The sequence below is a fragment of the Pipistrellus hanaki genome, assembly GCF_964339955.1.
Source record: "Pipistrellus hanaki genome assembly, chromosome: 4".
Taxonomy (NCBI): Eukaryota; Metazoa; Chordata; class Mammalia; order Chiroptera; family Vespertilionidae; genus Pipistrellus; species Pipistrellus hanaki.
Genome location: NC_140506.1, coordinates 72,081,702 through 72,101,207, shown reverse-complemented (window position 1 = coordinate 72,101,207; position 19,506 = coordinate 72,081,702). Strand labels below are relative to the sequence as shown.

The following is a 19,506-nucleotide window of genomic DNA, read 5'->3' as shown; positions in this document are numbered from 1 at the left end:
GAGCTGCCCCACAGGGGCAGGGACCTGTTCTGGGTCACACAGCCGCTCTTGGAAGGGCCTGTGAGGGGTCGGGGGTCCTGGGAGGCTCTCCAGACGGGATGGCAGGTGGTGAGGTGGCCGTCAGGGTTGGTGTCGCTGATGGCCCAGAGCAGGTGGGCACCCAGGGGCACTCACCATGCTGAGCGTAGCCTTGTCCCAGGGGCTCAGGCTCTGGTACTTCCGCTGCCGCTCCTGAGGTGGGAGGGGTAATGAGAGGGCCCCAGGACCCCACCGCCCGGCCACGCTCGCTGCAGAAAGGGACGCTGCCCCGCTGTTCCTGCAGAGTGGCGGGGGCCGCCCCATGCCCAGTCCTAGTCTGTGACGCCCCAGGCTCCTCCCAGGGGGAGCTGCCTCCTGCTTTCTGTGGCGGCCCATCCTGCCTATGGGAGTCTTTATGGGCAGGACTTCTGTGGCCTGGGAGGTGGGGGAGGGAGTTACACCGATGGGCCGGGGGGGGGGGTACTACAGGTCACCTGACACTGGGAGCTCATTGCGTGTCTGTCTGCCCCCACCCCAAGTGTGCACGTGGTTAATCCATTCACTGTCACTCTCACAGAGCCATCAGACCTGGGCCTCCATGGCACCCAAGTGGGGTGCAGGGGGCCCTGGTGGCCTGGTGGGGTGGGGAGTAAGGGAGGGCTGAGGCCAGGTGAGGGGGTGGGTTCTCCAGATGTCCCTGCCCTGCCTGGCCTGAGGCCGGCCACACACCCGCTTGCTGAAGGAGGAGAAGGGGTCCAGGCGCTCCTCATACTGGGACGAGTACCGCTGCTCCGTGTCATCGCTGCCACCGCCCTGTGTGGGGAGAACGGAGACCCGGTCACGGGGGCCCAACAGGAAGCCTGGGCCCAGGGAAGGCTGGCAGGATCACCAGGGAGCCTCAGCCGCACAGCGGAGGTGGGGAAGGGCCCACAGCGACGGTGAGAATGTGGCTGGTGCCCAGGACCCAGGGGCGCTGGCCAAGGTCCGAGGTCTCCCAGGAGGTCAGGGCCTCTGTGCCTCAGGGCAGGAATGGGGAACGAAGGCCCAGACACGGGCTGGAATGAATAGACAGACAGGGCTGGGCCCCATGCAAGGAGGTGGACTTCGAAGGCATTTGCTGGGAGTGTGTGGGGTGGCTGTGGGGAGCAGGCAGAGACACCCCAGCCAGCCACCAGGTGTGTGCTCCAAGTTTGCAGAGTCTGGGCGCCCTCTGGTGGCCCAAGAACAGCTCCAATGGTGGGATGGGCGGCTAGTGGCTAAGGGTCATGCCTCAGGGAAGCCCCATCAGAAGTGTCCCGCCCATTCTGTTTCTCCACAGTCACACAAGGGTTTCCTCGCATGAGGTGGTCCCCTGTGAAGCCTGAGGGTTGAGAGAAGCCAGCAGCAGCCCTCCGAGTGAGTAGGTTTCCACTCTGTTCTTTCTCTTTTTGTTAATCCTCACTGAGGGTATTTTTTCCATTGATTTTTAGAGAGTGGAAGGACAGGAAGAGAGGGAACAGAGAAAGAATGAGAGACAGATACAGAGAGAGACAGTCGCACATCGATTGGATGCCTCCTGCATACATCCAACCAGGCTGGGCATCGAACCTGCAGCCCAGGTATGTTCCCTTGACCAGAACCTTTGGTGCCGGGCTGACACTGTGACCACTTAGAACACTGCCAGGGCCCTCTCTGTTCTCTGGATTGTTTTGGGGGGGATGTTGGACCAAATTCTGGTACGATTTTAAACAAATGTAAGTTTGTGTTTCCTGCCTCTTGCTGTACCTCACCACCTCCTGGGTGGATCTGATGCATGAGCCTCCTCTAGGGCCCTGTGGGGCGCTCTCCCAGCTCAGGGAGCACAGCTGGCAGGCAGAGGGGGCCAGAGAGCCCAGTGCTGCCCAGCAGGCCACTGCCCTGCCCCCCTGCCTCGGAGTGCCCGCACTACCTCTCTCCTGCCTGGTACACCGGGGGTAGAAATGGGGGAGGGCACTCACCCGGCCAGAGTAGTTCTGCAGGAACTTGATTTTCTCGAAGAGCTTGATGTTGTCGGCGCGCAGGCTGTCCAGCTCGCTCTGCAGGGCTTGGATGGTGTGCTGGGCCATGCGGTGCTCCTGTGGGCAGGCGGTGGTGGGTGGGCTGAGGGCCAGCGGGGAAGGGGGGGAGAGGCCGCCCTGCTGGCACAGCTACTGCTCCGCGACCTGCAGCCTCTCGGACCCACTAAGACCCTTCTCCGGCTCCGGGAAAGGCCCTTTCCTCCTGAGACCTCGCCTCAGGCACAGGTCACGGTTCGTGGGTCAGGTTTCATCACGTTTTATTTGTTTATGGTATTGTCAGCCTTTTAAAATCATTATCGAGACATAATTCATATATTATAGCATACACGTCACCATTTTAAAGTTTGCAATTCAGTTTTTTTTAAAAAAAATCTTCACAATTCTATCCCCACTAGTTCCAGAGCATCTAATCACCCCAGTAACCTGTCCATAGTCACTCCCATTCCCTTTTCCCTTATCCCCCTGACAAGCACTAATCTACTTTCTATCTCAATGCATTTGCCTCTTCTGGACATTTCATGTAAGTGGAATCCTACACCAGGTGATTTAATGTCTGCCAACCTAGGGGCAAGGTGAAATGGGACCTCGTTTTTCAATTTTATTCAAATGCTTAAGTAGGTGTTTTCTTCACATTGTTAACAATTCAAACTGCACTAAAAAGGACATGGTAGTAAACACAGAATTACCAAAGGATCCAGCAATTCCACTTCTGGGGATACACCCCAAAGACCTGAAAGCAGAGGCTCGGAGCTGCCGGCACACCCACATTCCTGGCAGCGTTAGTCACAGTAGCCAAAGACGGGTAACCCAAGTGTCCATCAACAGGTGAACGGATAAACAACTGTGGTCTATCCATACAACGGAGTACGATCCAGCCATAAAAAAGAAGAAAACTCTGGCACATGCTACCACACGGAGGAAGCTTGAGGACATCATGCTAAGTGAAATAAGCCAGTCACAGAGGACAAACACTGGATGATCCTGCTCACATGAGGTCCTCAGAATAGCCATTCACAGAAACAGAGAGTAGAGTGGGGCTGGGGGCGGGGGGAGGGGAAGGAATGGAAGTTAGTGTGTAATGAGCATAGAGCTTCTGTTTGGGAAGATGAGGAGTCTTAGAGATGGATGGCGGTGAGTGTAGTTAATGCCACTAAACTGTACAGTTAAAAATGGTTAAGATGGTAAATTTCATGTTGTGTGTGTGTGTTTGCCATAAGTTTTAAAAAGCACATGATAAAAAGTCTAGATTTTCAAAGCAAAGGATAGGCTACTTAACACTTGGTCTCTCCCCTGTAATTTATTCCCAAGGCCTTCTTCTGAGGGCTGCCTCGCATTCCACAGGGCGGCTGCCCAGGCCCTGGCGGGCGTGTGGGTGTTCCCAGGCCTCTGCCCGTGCGGGGAGCCCCCTAACATCCCTCCTTCGAAGCCTCATGAGCCTGGATCAGAGGGTCCCATGGGATCTGGCCCACTCTTGTCATTGGACCAGACTGGGCCTGGCCCGCAGGGGGTGCTCAGTCACTGTCTGCCTTCCCTGGTCTGAGCCTGGAACCCTCGGGGGACTGTGTTTGGAGAGGAGGAGTGCAGACATCCCATCACCGGCTCAGGCAGAGGCTCTCTGAAAAGGACGGGAACTTCCTGGCTCCTATTCTTCCTCGGAAAGCGATCGGGGTGGGGCTTGGCTCTACGGGATGACGGTGTGTGTGTGTGTGTGTGTGTGTGTGTGTGTGTGTGTGTCTGCAGAGTCCCCAGAGGCAGATGGTGCCACCCTGGGTGCTCCCCTGGTCTGTCACTGGGTCCTCTGCACTCGGGATGCAGTATCTACATCCAGGGGACACCTGGAGGCTTTACAAGAAACTGCGTGCTCCTGCTTCTTTCACTCCGTCCTTACTCTCTTGGGTCCTGCTCCCTACTCTCCCAAGACCACAGCCCTCCTGTGGACACTACTATCACCATCCATATATCACCAGTGCCCACGTGGAGGCACCTCACATCCAAGGCCCAGACGCACCTGGACCAGCCACCTTCCTCACGCTGCTCCTCCAGGAAGGCCCAGCCTGGTGCTTCAGCCAGCGGCTCTCTCACCTCACAAAGCACCCACATCCCTGGACCATGCGTCTCTATCGTCTCAAAGACCCTCCTCCCTCCACCTGCCCTGCTTCTCCAACCTCCCACCTCATTTACGTTTCCGCCTGGATGAGGGTGACCACTCCCAGCCTCCTGTCCTCAATTAGCTGCCCCAGTGACCCTTCTTGCCCCCCAGCCTGGCAGTGTTGCTCCCCTGCTGAAATCCTTTGCTGGTCCCAACCCGGCTGTGGGCACTCGCCTGACAGCGCTGTGCTCTGATGGTAGCCCTGGACTGACCTGCACTCCCTTTTGGTGTATTGTCCCCGTGTCTCCGCTCATGTAGTCTCCTCTACCCTGGGTGTCTGATTCCTCTTTCAAAGCCCAGCGTGGCCCGGCCTCCTCTAGGAAGCCCTCCTTGACTGCACAGAGCAAATCGAATCCCTCTGCGATTCTGGGTCTGTGACGCGTCTTTCTCCCCCAAGCCTGAGTGTCCCCCACTGTGCCCTCAGGTCCAAGGAGTGTAGGGGAGGGACGCATGTGACTCACAGCCTCCAGCTCCTGGTTCCGGGTCCGGAAACGCTCCCTCTGGCTGGAGATGATGGACAGCAGTGAGTCTACCTGGCCCTCAGGGAGGGTGCTGCTGGCCGGTGCCATGGGTCCTAGGAAGGAGGGGCGAGTGGCTTGGGGTGGAAGGAGTCAGAGCCTAGCAGTGGGCCCTCAGGTTGGGTGGTCCCAGCCCCAAGGGAGCTCTGGCCAAGTGGCACGGGTGGAAGGCACTGGGTATCTAAGCACAAGGTGACGAGAGGTCGGGGGAGGGTGGCCTGGGGAAAGGGGGGGTGGGGGATGACATGAGAACAGGGGCCCAGGGAGGGGAGGCCCTGCCACAGTGTGAGGGCCAGGCCCCACCCCATCACTCTGAACTTGGATCCTAGATCTCTGCATCTGTTGGACTCTAGCTCTGGGGGAAGTGAAGGACCACGGACCCAGCTGGAAGCCACGAGTATCCCTGCCCTGGTTCTGGCCTCCAGCCTGGAGGGGCCACCTCTCCATCAGCGCAGGGGGCTCTCTGGCTGCATTTCCATGCCAAGGCGTCCCGGGGAGCTGACCACCACCCACCTAGCCTTCTACAGGCCACTGGCAGGGCCACGGGGGTCAAGACCTCAGGGTGCATTACAGACGAAGGCCTGCAAGGGCAAGTGGGGAGCTCACCCCTCCTTATCGTGGCTGCTGCACGGCTGGGATGGGGGCCCTGACTTTCTCTGGGAGAGGGGCGTGCTCTTTGGAACCCGGGCTCTGGCTGCATCACCTCTCCTCCCTTCCCTGCTCCCCACTGGCCCACGGCTGCCCTGGGGGTCAGGTCGGCCCCTCCTCACCATAGAACAGGGCGGTGGCCTCCTTGATGGGCTCTGGGATCTTCTCCAGGCCGAGCTCGGCTGCACCCTGCAGGGGAGAGGAGAGGTGGGAGGCTCTTCACATGCGGCATGGAGCAGTCTCTCAGGAGCCACGCAGATGGGGGCAAGGAGCAGCCGGAGCGGACTGGCGGCAGGGCAGGTCCGCAGTGGCCACAGGAGGGCCTGGAGAGGCCACCCCTCACGGCAGGGCCACCGAGTGTGCCCCAGAAGCTGGAGCAGGGCAGGGCCCTCACCTGGCCACACAGCCCTGCTGGCCCACATCCTGCCAGCCAGCCTGCTGTGTGCCCTGGGCCGGCCCAGCTCCTCCTGAGCCCCATTTCTTCAGTTATAAAGTGAGGGGATACCAGTGATCAAGGTCAATAGGGGGGTGGGGTCATGAGTGGTGGTGGGGAATTGGAATGGGGGTTGAGGACAAATATGTGATACCTTAATCAATAAAGAAATTAAAAAAATAATAAAATGAGGGGGTCATGTGATGACCTCTAAGGGCCCTTGGGCTCCAGCCTCCCATGCTCTTTGGGCCTCAGGTCCTCTTGTTGTGAGATGGGTGGGTGAATCCTGGCCTTGCTCCTGCCCAGAGCCCCCAGGGCAGGGGCCACACCAGGGCCTGAGGGTGCTTGTGCCAGGCGGAGGCGGCACGCCTCTGTCTGAATTGGGCCTCGAGGTGCAGTGAGCAGGCAAATCCCAGAGAGAGATAGAGCTGTTAGTGGGTGGTGAGGGGGGCGGGATTAGAGGGGACTCACCTCGGCATCTGGCCGCTGGATGGACTGGATGGTGCTGAGGTCCTGCTCCAGGCGGGCAATCAGCTCCCTCTGCTCAGTCACCATGGCCATGGCCTCGGTGACGTGGGCCTGCAGCTCTGCACAGCGCCCTGCAGCCAAAGAAGACACGGCCATCAGAGGGAGCCTGGGGGGACCCAGGGTGCCTGTCCCCGCCCTGCCTCCAGCCACCAGGCCGTAAGCAGGACTTCCTGGGGCCACAGCGGAGTGCCGGTTGCTCCCTCCCCACCTTCTTCTGCCCGAAGGACTGCCGTCGGAGCAGCCGGCAGGACCAGGGGCAGTCCTGGCCCCAAGAACTCTCTGTGCTCAGGAAACCCCGGGTCAGGAAAGGAGTCCAGGCCCAGGACTTAGGAAACACAGTCTGCCCTGGCCCTGCTATGACCAGCCGGGTGAGCCTGGCCACCCTTTGCCTGTTAAGCAGGGTAAGGAGGCTGAACACAGGAGCCCCAAGCTTCTTCCAGGGCTGCTGCCTGGGCCAGTGACCAGAAGAGCCTCGGGGGGAGCAGTGGTGGAGAAAGGTACTGAGGTGTAGGGCGGGGTGGGCAGGCCTCCTTCAGACCAAGAAAGGGCTGGGGGAGTGAGGGGCCCCAACTCTGGAGCTGACACCCGAAGCCCCTCACCCAACAGGCTCCAGCACCGTGGTGGGCATGGGGGGACCCAGACACCCCCTGTCCCTTTCTCCTCCATCCAAGTGCTCAGTGTCTTTCCCAACAGGCAAACCCCCGTCCCTGCTCTTGGAAGGGGGGCGGTGTGGGGTGTTCTCCCAGCCCAGGCCCCGTGGGAACCCTCTGAAGCCTCCGCAGGGCGGACAGCGGTGGCTGGCAGCCAGGCAGTCCCACGTTTGAGTTCTGGCCCTACTTCTGGCTGGCTGTGTGACTCTGGGCAGCGGAACCACCTGGTCTGGGCCTCCTCTGTAAAGTGGTGACAACAAACCTCCCCAGAGAGGGAGGCTCAAGCCCTGAGGCACACAGTGCTGCCCTTGGAAGGACTGCATGGCCACTAGGGGGCACTGTGGTCTCAGAAATGCCCAAAGGCTCCAGGCTTTGCAATACCAGCAGGGCCCTTGTGCCTCCCAGGTGATTCCTTTACTGTGTGTGAGTCCTGCTGCACCCTCACCTGCTCCATCTCCTAGGTGACCGCTGTATGCCAAACCCTTTACACACCTCACCCCAGGCCAGTCAGCCAGAACCGAACAGAGGCTTCCAGGGTGTCCACCGGGCTATGTCTAAGCCCTTCCCCACACGGGGGAAGGCCCAAATGGTTCAGATCTTGAATAGATTTCCTCCTTTAGACATAACTGATACCTCTTTGTACCTGGCAGGTAAGTAGTGGTGGTGGAAGTGAGGGTCCAAGGTGGGGCTGGGGGAAGAGACTGACCTTGAGGGCAGGGCCAAGGTAAAGAGGGAGGCCTGTGGGTGCAGGGTTGGGATCCTGTAGGCCCTGGATGGCCCACGAGAGCTTTAAGCAGACCCCATGGGCAACAGGCCCAGAGAGACCCCCAATGCCATGACCCGCTGGCCTGGAGGTGGGTCCTGTGGTCTCGGTCCTGCAGGATGGGACTGAAGAGCAGTGTCACCTTGCTGCACCACATGTTTAGGAGGTGAGGGGGACAGAGGTGTGGTGAGGTGGGGAGAGGAGCTGTGAGAGGGAATGCTCTGGCCACGGGCATCCATAAGGACAGCCACATCAGGAGCACATCCAAAAACGGTGTGTGACTGACCGTGGGGGTGGGTAGACAGAGCCCGCCACGCATGGAGGTGTGGAGCCCGAGAAGGCTAGGCGAGGAGCATCCCATTTTCAGGGAAGAGGCCCGGGGGACAGAAGAGACAGGGCAGAGGTGGGGGAACCTGTGGAGCAGAGGACTGCTGCCCAGCAGAGCGAGCTCGTGTCCCTGGAGGTGTGCGTGCAGCAGGGCGCAGAGGGGAGCATGGCAGGAGGGCCGGATAAAACGCCAGTGAGATGATTCTGTGGGCTGCATATTTTCTGTCACCAGCCTGTGGCCATCCAGCCTGGTTTCAGCCAGGACCCTGGGGTAGGAGTGACTTGCAGCTTCTGGAGCCACCTGTGTGCACGGGGGAGAGGTGGGGACCCTAGGCGGGTGTTCCTGTGTGTCTGTGTCTGTGCCTGCTGCAGGTCCCTGCCCGAGCACACACGTGACACCGTGAATGTGTGAGGGCCCTGACAGCAGCCCTTCATCCCAGGCAGCCCAGCCTGCGGCGCCAGGGCGCTTTGTTAAACTGGCCTGGACAGCCCGCCTCTGCTGCTGCTGCCGCTAACGCACCCTGACACTGGGTTAGCCGCTAAGTTGGTCTCTGGGGGTGCAAGGCTGAGTGAAGAGGTGGCTGTGCGTGAAACTGAGGGCTGGCTGCATGCTCACCGCAGACATGGAGGATGGCTGCCCGGGAGCTCCAGGGAAGAGGCCGGGCAGTGGAGGTGATGGGACCAGACTGAATGATGGCCCTTCAGGGCACAGACCTGAGGCTGCAGTGGCAGGACCTGGACATTGTCTGGGAGCCCCACGGATGGCCTGTCACTCTGCACCGGAGGGAGGATAAGGCCAGGAGACTGACCACTGCGTGTGCCTCCTCCATGCCTGGAACTGGCCCCGGCACGGGGAACGGGTGAGCAGCAGCGTGGTTTGGCTCCACTGCCCGTGACGTGCCAGTGAACAGCTAAGGGGACCTGTGTGTGGGGAGCTGGACCCTGGGCCTGAGGTGGGAGAAGCAGGCTGGCGAGAGCTCAGGGCCCGGGGCTGGCTGAGCCCCCGGCAGCAGGTGTGGGAGCCCAGAGGGCACTGCGGGGAGAGTGGCAGGGCCTCCCGGGGCGCTGACATTTTCAGAGGAGCCCCGGGGAAAGACCGGAGGAGAGGAAGCAGGAGGCAGGGTGGACATAGAGAAAGCGCGATAAGGCGCCAAGCTGAAGAGGGGGCATCAGCGGGTAAGGCGGGATCATTGGTGTCGCAAGGAAGGCTGCGGGGTGAGGGCGGAGTGAACCGCTGGGAGCGCTGGTCAAACAGCAGTGTAGCGCGGAGCAGCATGGTGTGGTGGGGGGACCTGGGCACCACTCTGGACAGATGCCAGAGGGGGCAGCACGGTGGGCAGACACTGTGTGAGGGGATGTGCTCACGAGAGGGTGTTCAGAAGTATGGAGCATGCAAAACAGAGTGTCTGCAGCTGGGGGAGGTGCCTGCATCTAGGACAGAGGCCGGTAGGCAGAGCAGTGTGCGGGGAGCGGGAGGGAGCAGGGAGAGAACTCCTGCCTCTGCAAGGTGGCAGAAGCCCCTGTGAGACGGCCCAAGGCAGCCTCCTGCCCTCAGGAAAGTTCTGGGCGAATTTGAGAAGCTTCCTAGAGCAGCGGTCGCCAACTGTTCGGACCTCGAGGACCACCAGAGGGGAGAAACAGCAAAGCAAGGCCAAGGTAAAAACTTAAGGAGGCTGTAGTAAGTATGACTTAAGGTCAAGAATGACTTCTGACTGCACACTGATTAAATGCAGAACCTTTTCACAGCTGGAGTCCGATGGCAAGGCCAGGGATGCTGTGGGGCGTGGGGGGACTCTGTGATATTCAGTCAGCCACCTGCAAGCCAGGCAGGCGCTCGGGGGCTGCTGAGGGCACACGGCTCTCTGAGTGGGAGCTCTGAGGGAGCCGAGCAGCTCACACACCCACCCTCTCGCCTCTGTGCCGTCCGTCCCCCGGCGGCCGGGATGAGTGTGGAGCACTCCTGTGCGGCAGGTGCCGGCCCCTCACTCCTGCGCCAGGGCTCCCACCCCGGCTAGTGTCCTCCCTCTCCTGCAGCACCAGCTCTGGCTTCTCCTTCCCACAGCATGTTCCCCATCTGATTCTCTCTCTCCTCTCCACTCCCCCCCAACTCTCTCTCTCCTCTTGACTTCACTGCCCCCTCCAGCTAGAAGTCTTCTATTCCAAGTGTCCACGTTCCTAAACCTTTCCCATCAGACTCAGAGACTCACTATCAACTGTCCTCACCAAGGACACACATCGCTATGTGCTCAGCCCTCGTCTTACTGACCCACCCGCACCTGGTTCCCAGGTCACTGTACCCTCCCGGGCTTCCTGTCCCGCTGGCCGCTCCACCTCAGGCTCCCGGGCTGGCTCTGCCCCTCGCTGAGCTGGGAACGTGCTGCACCTGGCACTGCCCCTGCACACCTTCCCCTTTCCGCGCGCTCACTCCGGCCGCCTGGAGTCCATTGGTGAGCTGAGGATGCCCGATGGACCAGGACAGGGGTCCTCAAACTTTTTAAAGTGGGGGCCAGATCACGGTCCCTCAGAGAGCTGGAGGGCCGGACTATATGAACTACTAATCCCTACTGTAACACCTCGGCTGCGCTCACTGCCCAAAAAACCTGGCGGGCAGGATCGGACTCCTCTGTGGGCCGCATGTGGCCCGCGGGCCGTAGTTTGAAGACCCCTGGACCAGGATATCTCCAGGACACCCCGATGAGCAACTCAAACTTAACGAGTACCAACTGGCCCTGGCATTGGAGCTGCACATGTGCCAGTACACAGCCCCAGGGTGACCCCGCACCTTGCTAATGTGTGCACACTTGGTGGAGGGGATGGGGACACTTTCTCCCCAGCGGGGACCCCTGCACCCCAGCAAGGCTGCAGAGGCTCCCAGCGGCACCCGAGTCCTCCAGATGTCGGTGGAGAGAACAGCCTCACCTAGAGCCGGCTCACGGCCGGACCGGCTCTGTGTTCATCCCCGCGGTCACCCCTCCCGCCCCCCCACCTTCCCCGGCACAGCGCTGCTGTCCCTCTGACACCGGCGCCTGTGCACTGCCGCCCCTGCAGGCCGTGTACTTCCGGGCCCGCTCACCACAGTGCCTCCTCCTGTTCAAGGCCGCTCCCTGGGAAATCCGCCCTTTCCCAAGCTGCCCCTCAGAGGCCCCTCAGTACCAACGACAAGACCAGCCTAGGCTGTGGGTCAGCACCTGGTCCGTCGCCCCTGTGGGCTGTGAGCGACTTGAGGCCACTGGACACCCGGCCTGGAGCACATCGCTGGCGCAGAGTCCTCAGTGCATCGGAGAGGAGCTCTGCCATGCGGGGGCTCAGCACCATGGATGCTCGGGGCCAGGCCACTGTTTATGGGTGAGGGAGGACTGCTCTATGCATCGTAGGATGTTTATCAGCATGTTTGGCATCCTCTAGAGCAGCAATTTTCAATTTTTTAAAAATCTCATGGCACACATAAACTAATTACTGAAATTCTGTGGCGCACACACACACACACACACAATATATATATATATATACTTTGCCAATCTGACAGAAAAAAACAACAGTACAATTTTGATTCAGTCACACCGGATGGCTATTGTGTTGGCTGTTGTCATATTTTTTTTTTTTAAATTGCCAATCTAAGGGAAAAGTGGTCAGTGCCCCTGAGATTTTAAAAATTCTTTCAGTTCACCGGTTGAAAATCACGGCTGTAGTTCCCAGTAGCATCCCCACCCACTGTGACAGCCCCAACCGTCTCCAGGCATTGCCAGGAGTCCCAGGGATACAGGCTCCTTCTGCTGGGAACCAGGGCCCCAGAGGATAGCTGTCTCAAACATGGGAGGCTTCTGGGTTTGGTTCTAACTGGATGGGCGTCACCTTTGACAGATGCTTAAGTTAGGGGGGTCTCTGTGGAGGGCGCAGCCCCCTTTCCACAAGAGTGGGAGCAGGGAGGGTCCTCCTTCCTGTTTGTGACTGAGTCCAGTGGCCTCTGACATTCAAGGACACTGAGACTAGTTTTCATCGGGCGCTGGAGGTGCCGATTGGCACATCACCGGCATTGGTACATCACCGGCAAGCTGAGGCTGGCAGCTGCTGGCGCTCTGGCTAACCTGAGCAGGGGCCCCTCCTGCTCTGGCCCAAGGAAGAAACAACTCTGACTGCAGGTAGCTCTCTAGCAACCAAACAATGTGCCGTATTGGATGCCCCGTCTATCACCCTGGTCGACAGCCCCGAACATGCACTGGGCGCCTGCTGTGGGCCCAGGCGCCGCGCTGAGCAGGGTGGGGTACACTCAGTCGTCTCAGCAGCCCTGTGAGTCTGGCATTGTTATATCCCCTTGCTAGAGGTGGAAAGAGAAGCTCAAAGAAGTTACATTCATTGATTCTTTCAGAAAAGATTTCCTGAGGATGACCTAAGACTTGCCCGATGGCACCCCAGCGGGTAAGAGAAGATGCTGGGTCTCCAGCTCCCACACAGTGCCCCCTGACCGCGAGGAATGGCCCGATGCCCCCGTAGAGTGAGCGGGGTCCTCAAATCTAACTCCCTGGAGCACCCCGCCCCGCGCCCCGAACAGAGCAGCTCTGCTTTACCCGTCCACAAACCATTCTGCTCGGGGGGGAGGGGGAGGGAGGCGCATTCTACCGACATTCTGAGAACCCGAGCTTCTTGGAAGAGGCAGGAACTTATGAATGTCTCCCCAGACTGGGCTTGGGCTGTATCCCCCGCTTCCATGAACGCAGCTCATTCCACGTTGGGTGGGTCAGACTCCCATCAAGAACTTGAAGACCAGCCTCACCGCGCCCCAGCGTCACAGCCCGGTCTCACCGCCTACAGGACCCGATGCTGTGCCTGCGCGGAAGCAGTGACCCTTGAGCCGCCATGCAAGAGCCACGGAGGAAGAAGAACCAGGTCCCAAGACAGCCACTTGGAGGCCCCGTTTTTAAAACCCTCACCCGTTAATTGATTTTATTTTATTTTTATTTATTTTAAAATATATTTTATTGATTTTTTATAGAGACGAATAGAGAGGGATAGAAAGTTAGAAACATCGATAAGAGAGAAACATCGATTAGCTGCCTCTTGCACACCTCCTACTGGGGATGTGCCTGCAACCAAGGTACATGCCTTTGACCGGAATGGAACCTGGGACCCTCCAGTCCACAGGCCAACGCTCTATCCACTGAGCCAAACTGGTTTTGGCCTGTTTGTTGATTTTAAAGAAGGAAGGGAAAGAGAAACATCAATGTGAGAGAGAAACATTGATTGGTTGCCTAGGGTAAGTGCCCTGACCAGGAATTGAACCTGCGATCTCTTGGTGCACGGGACAATGCTATAAACAACGGAGCCAAGGGGCCAGGGCTTGAGGGCCTTTTAAACACACAGACAGGATCATGGCAGACGCCCCCCTCCCACCAATAATCATATCATCTTGTTGCCATTCCCTGTACATCTGCAATTGTGTTTCCTCGGGGCATCAAATAAGGCACATTATGTCATTCAGACCCACTTAACTACAGGGCGGGAGAAAGGCCACACACACCGCCCACTTGCAGCCACAACGTGAAATCTTGCTTCCCCTGCTGCCTCTGGAACTGGCCGTTTCACAAGCAGAGCCAGGCCCGCAAAACCTTGTGCAACTGCCATTTTGCTTAGTTAAACCTCACTTTAAAGGCACGTGGGGAGACTTTAGGGGTAGAAGGACTTTGTTCTGTTCTGTTTTTTACATTTTAATTTAGCTAGTGCAGTGGTCAGCAAACTCATTAGTCCACAGAGCCAAATATCAACAGTACAACTATTGAAATTTCCTTTGAGAGCCACATTTTTTTAAACTTAAACTTCTTCTAACGCCACTTCTTCAAAATAGACTTGCCCAGGCCGTGGTATTTTGTGGAAGAGCCACACTCAAGGGGCCAAAGAGCTGCAGGTGGTTCGAGAGCTGCAGTTTGCGGGACATTGCCGAAACCGGTTTGGCTCAGTGGATAGAGTGTCGACCTGCGGACTGAAAGGTCCCAGGTTCGATTCCGGTCAAGGGCACGTACCTTGGTTGCAGGCACATCCCCAGTAGGGGGTGTGCAGGAGGCAGCTGATCGATGTTTCTCTCTCATCAATGTTTCTAACTCTCTGTCCCTCTCTCTTCCTCTCTGTAAAAAATCAATAAAATATATTTAAAAACAATAAAAATTGGGGCATATTTAAACTAGCAAACAAAAATAGCAGAATGTTAGCTGAGCTAGACTTGACTTTGTCAGACTGGTAGAGCTCTAGTGGTTTTATGCTAATTCTCCCATCTGAGGGGAGGGGGCAGAGATTTGGGGGCAGCTTTAGACACACCCTTGTTCTTGGGTGACCAGATGAAACTGGGGCTGCCGGAGCACCTGGCACTGATGAGAGACTGTCCCAGGCTCCGGGGTCTCCCACTGGAGGTTCGAGTCCCGTTTTACTCATGTTTCTGTGTCACAGGAGCTTCACATTCTGAAAACTACAGCTTAACGCACAACCAACAAACACCTCCCTATCAGTCCTACGTCAGTAAGGATGGCGACTCTCTCCCAACCCTGTAGAACTCAAGAGGAGAAGCAGCTGCCACAAGCATGTGGACCATCTAGCAGCCCACTCTCAGAGCTCTCCCACCTCCAGCCCGAAACTTGCTGGAGACACAGGCCCCTTCTCAGGAGCCGGATCCTTCCGGAGTCCACACGACACCGCTCCCTTTTTCCCGAGTGGGAACTCCCTGGCTCGCACTAACAGGTGGCCTCGGCTGCCCCTTCTTCACACCAGGGGCCAAGGACGCAGCGCGAGGCCCCGCAGCATGAGCGGCGGCCAGGCAGGGGTGCCCGACCGCGGCCTCGGACAGCCAAGCTGCCGCCAGCCCCGTGCCGGACCCAGCACGGCGGGCCGCCTCTTCACAGACAATAGAGTGGATGCTGGGAAGGCCAGTGCGTCAAGGGCATCCAAACAACACAGGTGACAACAGCGAGCGGGGACAAAGGCCATGATGGAGCAGGTACCCTGTCTGCATGGGAAACTGGACAGCGGGGCCTTGGCATCCTGCCCAGGCCCAGGCTTCTGCCGACACCTGTCAGGAGGCCACACGCCACACAGGAAGGTGGTGGAGGAAGGGCTGCCTCGGCCGGCAGTTCTCCAGGTGCCTTCCAACCCAGAACGACAGTGTTTGCTGCTTCTCAGGACAGAGCCCTTCAAATAAAAACGACCCACACATTCTTGTGTTTGTATAAAAGATATTTACTTCAATTATCACACCTAGGGTGCTAGTGAATAATAATACATGGTGTGAGTTTCATACAGTGATATTGCTTCTCCATATCATATAGGGACCGTTGTACAGTGCTGAGAACAAACATCGTATGGCTAACCAAAGACAGAAGGGACAAGGCCGAGGGTCTGACGGGTGCCTCCCCCACCCCCATGCCAGCCGGAGCAACTTTTGACTCTTAATGTTGAAAACAAATAGCAAGAAATAAAATGTTACCAGAGGTGGGTCACAGCAACACAGCAGAGGCTTCTCAAAGCTATTTGTACAAATAAATGATGCCTTTTTGAAAGTTTTCTTTTTGGTCAATTGGGTCTCGGTGAGGATCTTTTTAAAAAAGTCTGTGATTGTGAGTATTAACAAACAAGCTCTAAAAACATCTAAGACTTAGTGCGTTACAGAAAATATAAAATACTGCTAAAATGTAAGACACCACGATACACTGGGTGGGGAGGGGGGGGAATGGGAGCTGAGCTTATTAAGAATTCTCCGGAAGAAGTCGCCACTCCATGAGCGCGCCTGGCTTGTGCTGTGTTAGTAGTCTGGACAGGAGCGTGGCTACCCGCTCGCAGGCAAGTAGTTATTGCACAATTGCAAAGAGCTAGGTCTGACTCAGTGGAAAGGGACGTGGGAAAGCCTTTTCTTGTCCCACTTTCATTTTATAACAAGCTATTCTCAAATGCTTTAAGAATTTTGAACGCATCCTCACATCTCCAAAATGCACAGCATTTTCTGAGGGTCTCAGATGGTGGGACATGAGATGCCCGTTTTCTCAAGAGGCAGAAAACGGCTCCAGAGAGAGACATGCATAGACTGATGAGAGAGAAGTGGAAACCCTTTGGGGAGGGGATGAGGACAGCTGTTTCACTGGAGGGGTTTCTTTGAGAGATGAGAACAAAACCAGGGCCTCCAAATGACTTCAGAGAAGGGGAAAAGTCATGGCGTGGAGAGGGAGTCGGGGGTTGGTGGATGGAGCAGAGACCGCGGGCTGGCGCCAGCCGGGGTCAGCAGTTCTCGAGGTGCCTTTCACCCCCTGCTTTGGCCTGGGGGAGCTTCCTTCTCCTGTGCCCACGAGGGTGAGCCCACAGGCCCGAGGCCAGACCCACCTCGCCCTCACTCCCCTCTGCAAGCAACTGGGTGTCTTGCTGGCTGTGCTTCTTCCTCAGAGAGCTCTGCCCACATCTAACTTCCCTGCACACGTAACCACAGTAAGGGGGCAGGGGCTCCCCCATGACCTCCTTGGTGTGGGCCCCCAAGCCACAGCCAAGCTAAGAACACTGTTGCTTCAACAGATGGTTTTGACCAAATTCGTATGCAAGAAAAACAACAACAATAACAGCAACAACAACAGCAACAGCAACAACAGCCAACTGAACCATGTCAACCCCCGTGAGCCTTACAAGAAACCGCCCTCTCCCTCGGAAGTCATAGCCTTGGCCAGGCCGCCGCGCCCTCTGACCAGGGCTCCTCGCTGAAGCTTCATGAACCCGGAAGTCGCACAGAGGCTCTAGGAGGCTTTGGGGAACTCAACCTTGCTTCTCTAAGTCTCCTCTGCAGCTCCTCACACCAGTGTTCTTCAACTCGGCATTTCCTCGCACGGGTAGGTTTTTGTTCGTCAACTCTTATTTACAAAGACACGTGAGGTCCACCAGCTTCTGAGTGGCTGCCCTGGAGACAGTCGCCTAATTCTGCTGGAGAGACTCCCTCTGCCCCCCGTCAACCCCAGGCCCTTCGGTTCTTTTTTTGGGGTGGGATGGGGAGGCAGGAGGCAGAAGACAGTAACCATTGGAGTGATAGCAAAAAGCATTTATAACAACAACACACAACAACAACAACGTAAAACAACAATATACTCCTGATAAGTACTTAAATGATTAACCTAATAATAAATAGAAGAGGATAGAAATAATTTTTTTTTTTTCCCCTCAAGGAAACATCCTTTTATAATTATCCTCACGCACGCTGGCAGGTCAGTAGCAGTCAATCCATCTCAACAAGAAAAGGTTAAGTGCTGGAAGGGAGGTTCTCAGCTGCTGAGTCACAAACACCCCCACGCTGCCGCCTGCCCAGCCAGCGGCTCTGGCCCAGCGCCCCGCAGGCCCAGCGTGGTGGTCAGCAATGGGCAGGCCGGGAGCGGGGGCAGGGAAGCCTGTTTCCCTTCGGTTCATGAATAAACGGAACTACAGTGAACATACTCATCCACAACCTGAATCGTCTTGGTCTAAAGCTTACTTTGAGTTCATTTGGTGTGCAATACATTATCTCTTAAAAATGAAGAAAAGTGATTTCTATTGCACAGAGCTTTTACATATAGTCATCTATTTAAGTGCTTTCTGTTTAAAGCAAACTAAAAATAAAAAAAAAAGGAAAAAAGAAAAAAAGACAGAAGGAAAATGAAAAAGGGGAAAAAGGAACTATAGAACAAAAGCAGCCCCGCGCCACTTCCATGTGTCTGGCTGATGGGAGTCTGGTTTCACCAACGGAAGTCCCAACGCTTCCATTCGCACTGTGCTTCTGATTCTTTTCCATGGGGATGGAGCCGTGACATTGGGATATAAGGCACCTTTCCTTTCTGACCACAGAAAGCTTGATACATAGCAAATAGCATATTTTGTGATTAGAAACTAAAGCCTAAACACTACAGAAATTACAGTAACACAGGCCACACTTCTTAACAGTACTGGATAAAATGACCATAAAAGCAACTCAAAGGTGTCTGGAAAGTTTAGGGACGGGGGCGGGGAAAGCGCACATTTACGGATAGCCTAATGTCTCTCATTAACCTTTTTTAGGGTTCTTTGTCTACGATGCCCAACTTTTAAAGTCAGCATTTTTGAGGAGACTAGGCGCTTTGGAAATGTCTTGTTAAAGCTAAATGTCACTTCATCCAAAAACGAAAGTGGAGATGATGCCACTGTCAGCGTGGACACAGATCTTTGGAGGGAGGAGGTGGTGGAAAGGCGGCAGCCCGGCCTGGGCAGTGGGCAGTTCCTGCCAAGTGGGACTGATGAGGGGGGACTGCATTTCCCTTCATTCCCTGGCCAGGCAGGAGGCTCACAGGCCGCTGCGACTGCTGGGCAGGAGCTCTGGGTCGGGCCCATTTCGCTCAGCTGGCTGCTCCCCGCACCCTGTCCTCTGGCCTCAGCTTCAGCACCCCTCACGGACCACTAGCTGACGACCATTACTCTAAGGTCTTAGAGCTGGATCTTTTTGGAACTTTATTTGGGAACTTGTTTCTTCCTTTCTTCCCCCAGTAGGTTTCATCTATGGAAAGGCAGAAACTGATGGGAATGGGAATGGTATTGTCAAACTGGACCAATCTCTTAGCAAGCAAGCAAGCGAGCTGGCCAGACTGCCATGCAATGGACTGGGAAATGGAACTACATCACGTTGGAGTCCCAGGCCACCACCTTGCCGCTCAGGGCAGGAGCTCTGCCTTGTGGGTCGTGAAGGCTCACCTGACACCAAGGCCCAAATGAAACTGCAGAGGGACTGGGGGCATTTATTACACGTGAGCTTTTACCGGTAAGTGCTCACGCACAGGATGACGGCACAGATCTCACGCTCCCACTTCCAAATCCTTTCCATCAGGAGAACACTTTGGCCACCAGGGAGGATGGATCCACATCCAAAAAGCAGCCCTGGGGGCTGGTTTCCTTTAGCACTGGGTGGAGGCTGGCATATTCTTGGGAAGAAAAGAGCCACGTGACTGAAGACGGGGTGACTGGGCTGGAGAATGCTATATTTGAGGTGTTTCCAAAGGAGTGTGACAGTGGAGCTGAAGTCCTGACCTCCCAGAGCCAGAGAGAATAAAGACAGAGTTCCCCAAGGCCAGGTAGGAACCCCAGGGAAGTGTCCTCATGTGGCCATTTAGGGGCAGCCCAGGGCAAGGAGAATGACTGTGATGGATCGTAACAGCTGAGCAGAAATGGGCAGAAAGGAAAGGCAGGCCAAAGACAAGGCCCTTTGAGGCCTGAGACTGTCCCTGCCTGCCAAGGAAACAGCTGACAGATCTTTAAGAACAGGTGGAAGTCAAGAGGAAAATCCATGTGCCTCACAGAGCACAGCTGCCTACATGTTGTGCTCACAAGAGAGAGAAGATGCTTGCCCTCCAGGCCTAGATCCTGGATGCCACCCTCCTAGCCTTTTTCTCTCCCCCCAGCCCTCTTGCTGCATGGTTCCGAGGGGTG

General features: G+C 56.6%; 1 protein-coding gene across 5 annotated transcripts in view; it reads right to left on the bottom strand.

Moving 5' to 3' along the window:
* CUX1 (cut like homeobox 1) overlaps positions 1-19,506 on the bottom strand; it is a 351,459-nt gene that overhangs the window by 2,119 nt on the left and 329,834 nt on the right. For all 5 annotated transcript variants that reach the window (XM_084881495.1, XM_084881496.1, XM_084881497.1 and 2 more), the window contains 6 exons: positions 6,274-6,401; positions 5,492-5,558; positions 4,665-4,777; positions 1,995-2,111; positions 748-831; positions 175-231 (listed from right to left, as the gene is read on the bottom strand). In XM_084881495.1, the coding sequence (XP_084737621.1) occupies positions 175-231; positions 748-831; positions 1,995-2,111; positions 4,665-4,777; positions 5,492-5,558; positions 6,274-6,401 (566 nt within the window). The remainder of the gene's footprint in view (positions 1-174; positions 232-747; positions 832-1,994; positions 2,112-4,664; positions 4,778-5,491; positions 5,559-6,273; positions 6,402-19,506) is intronic.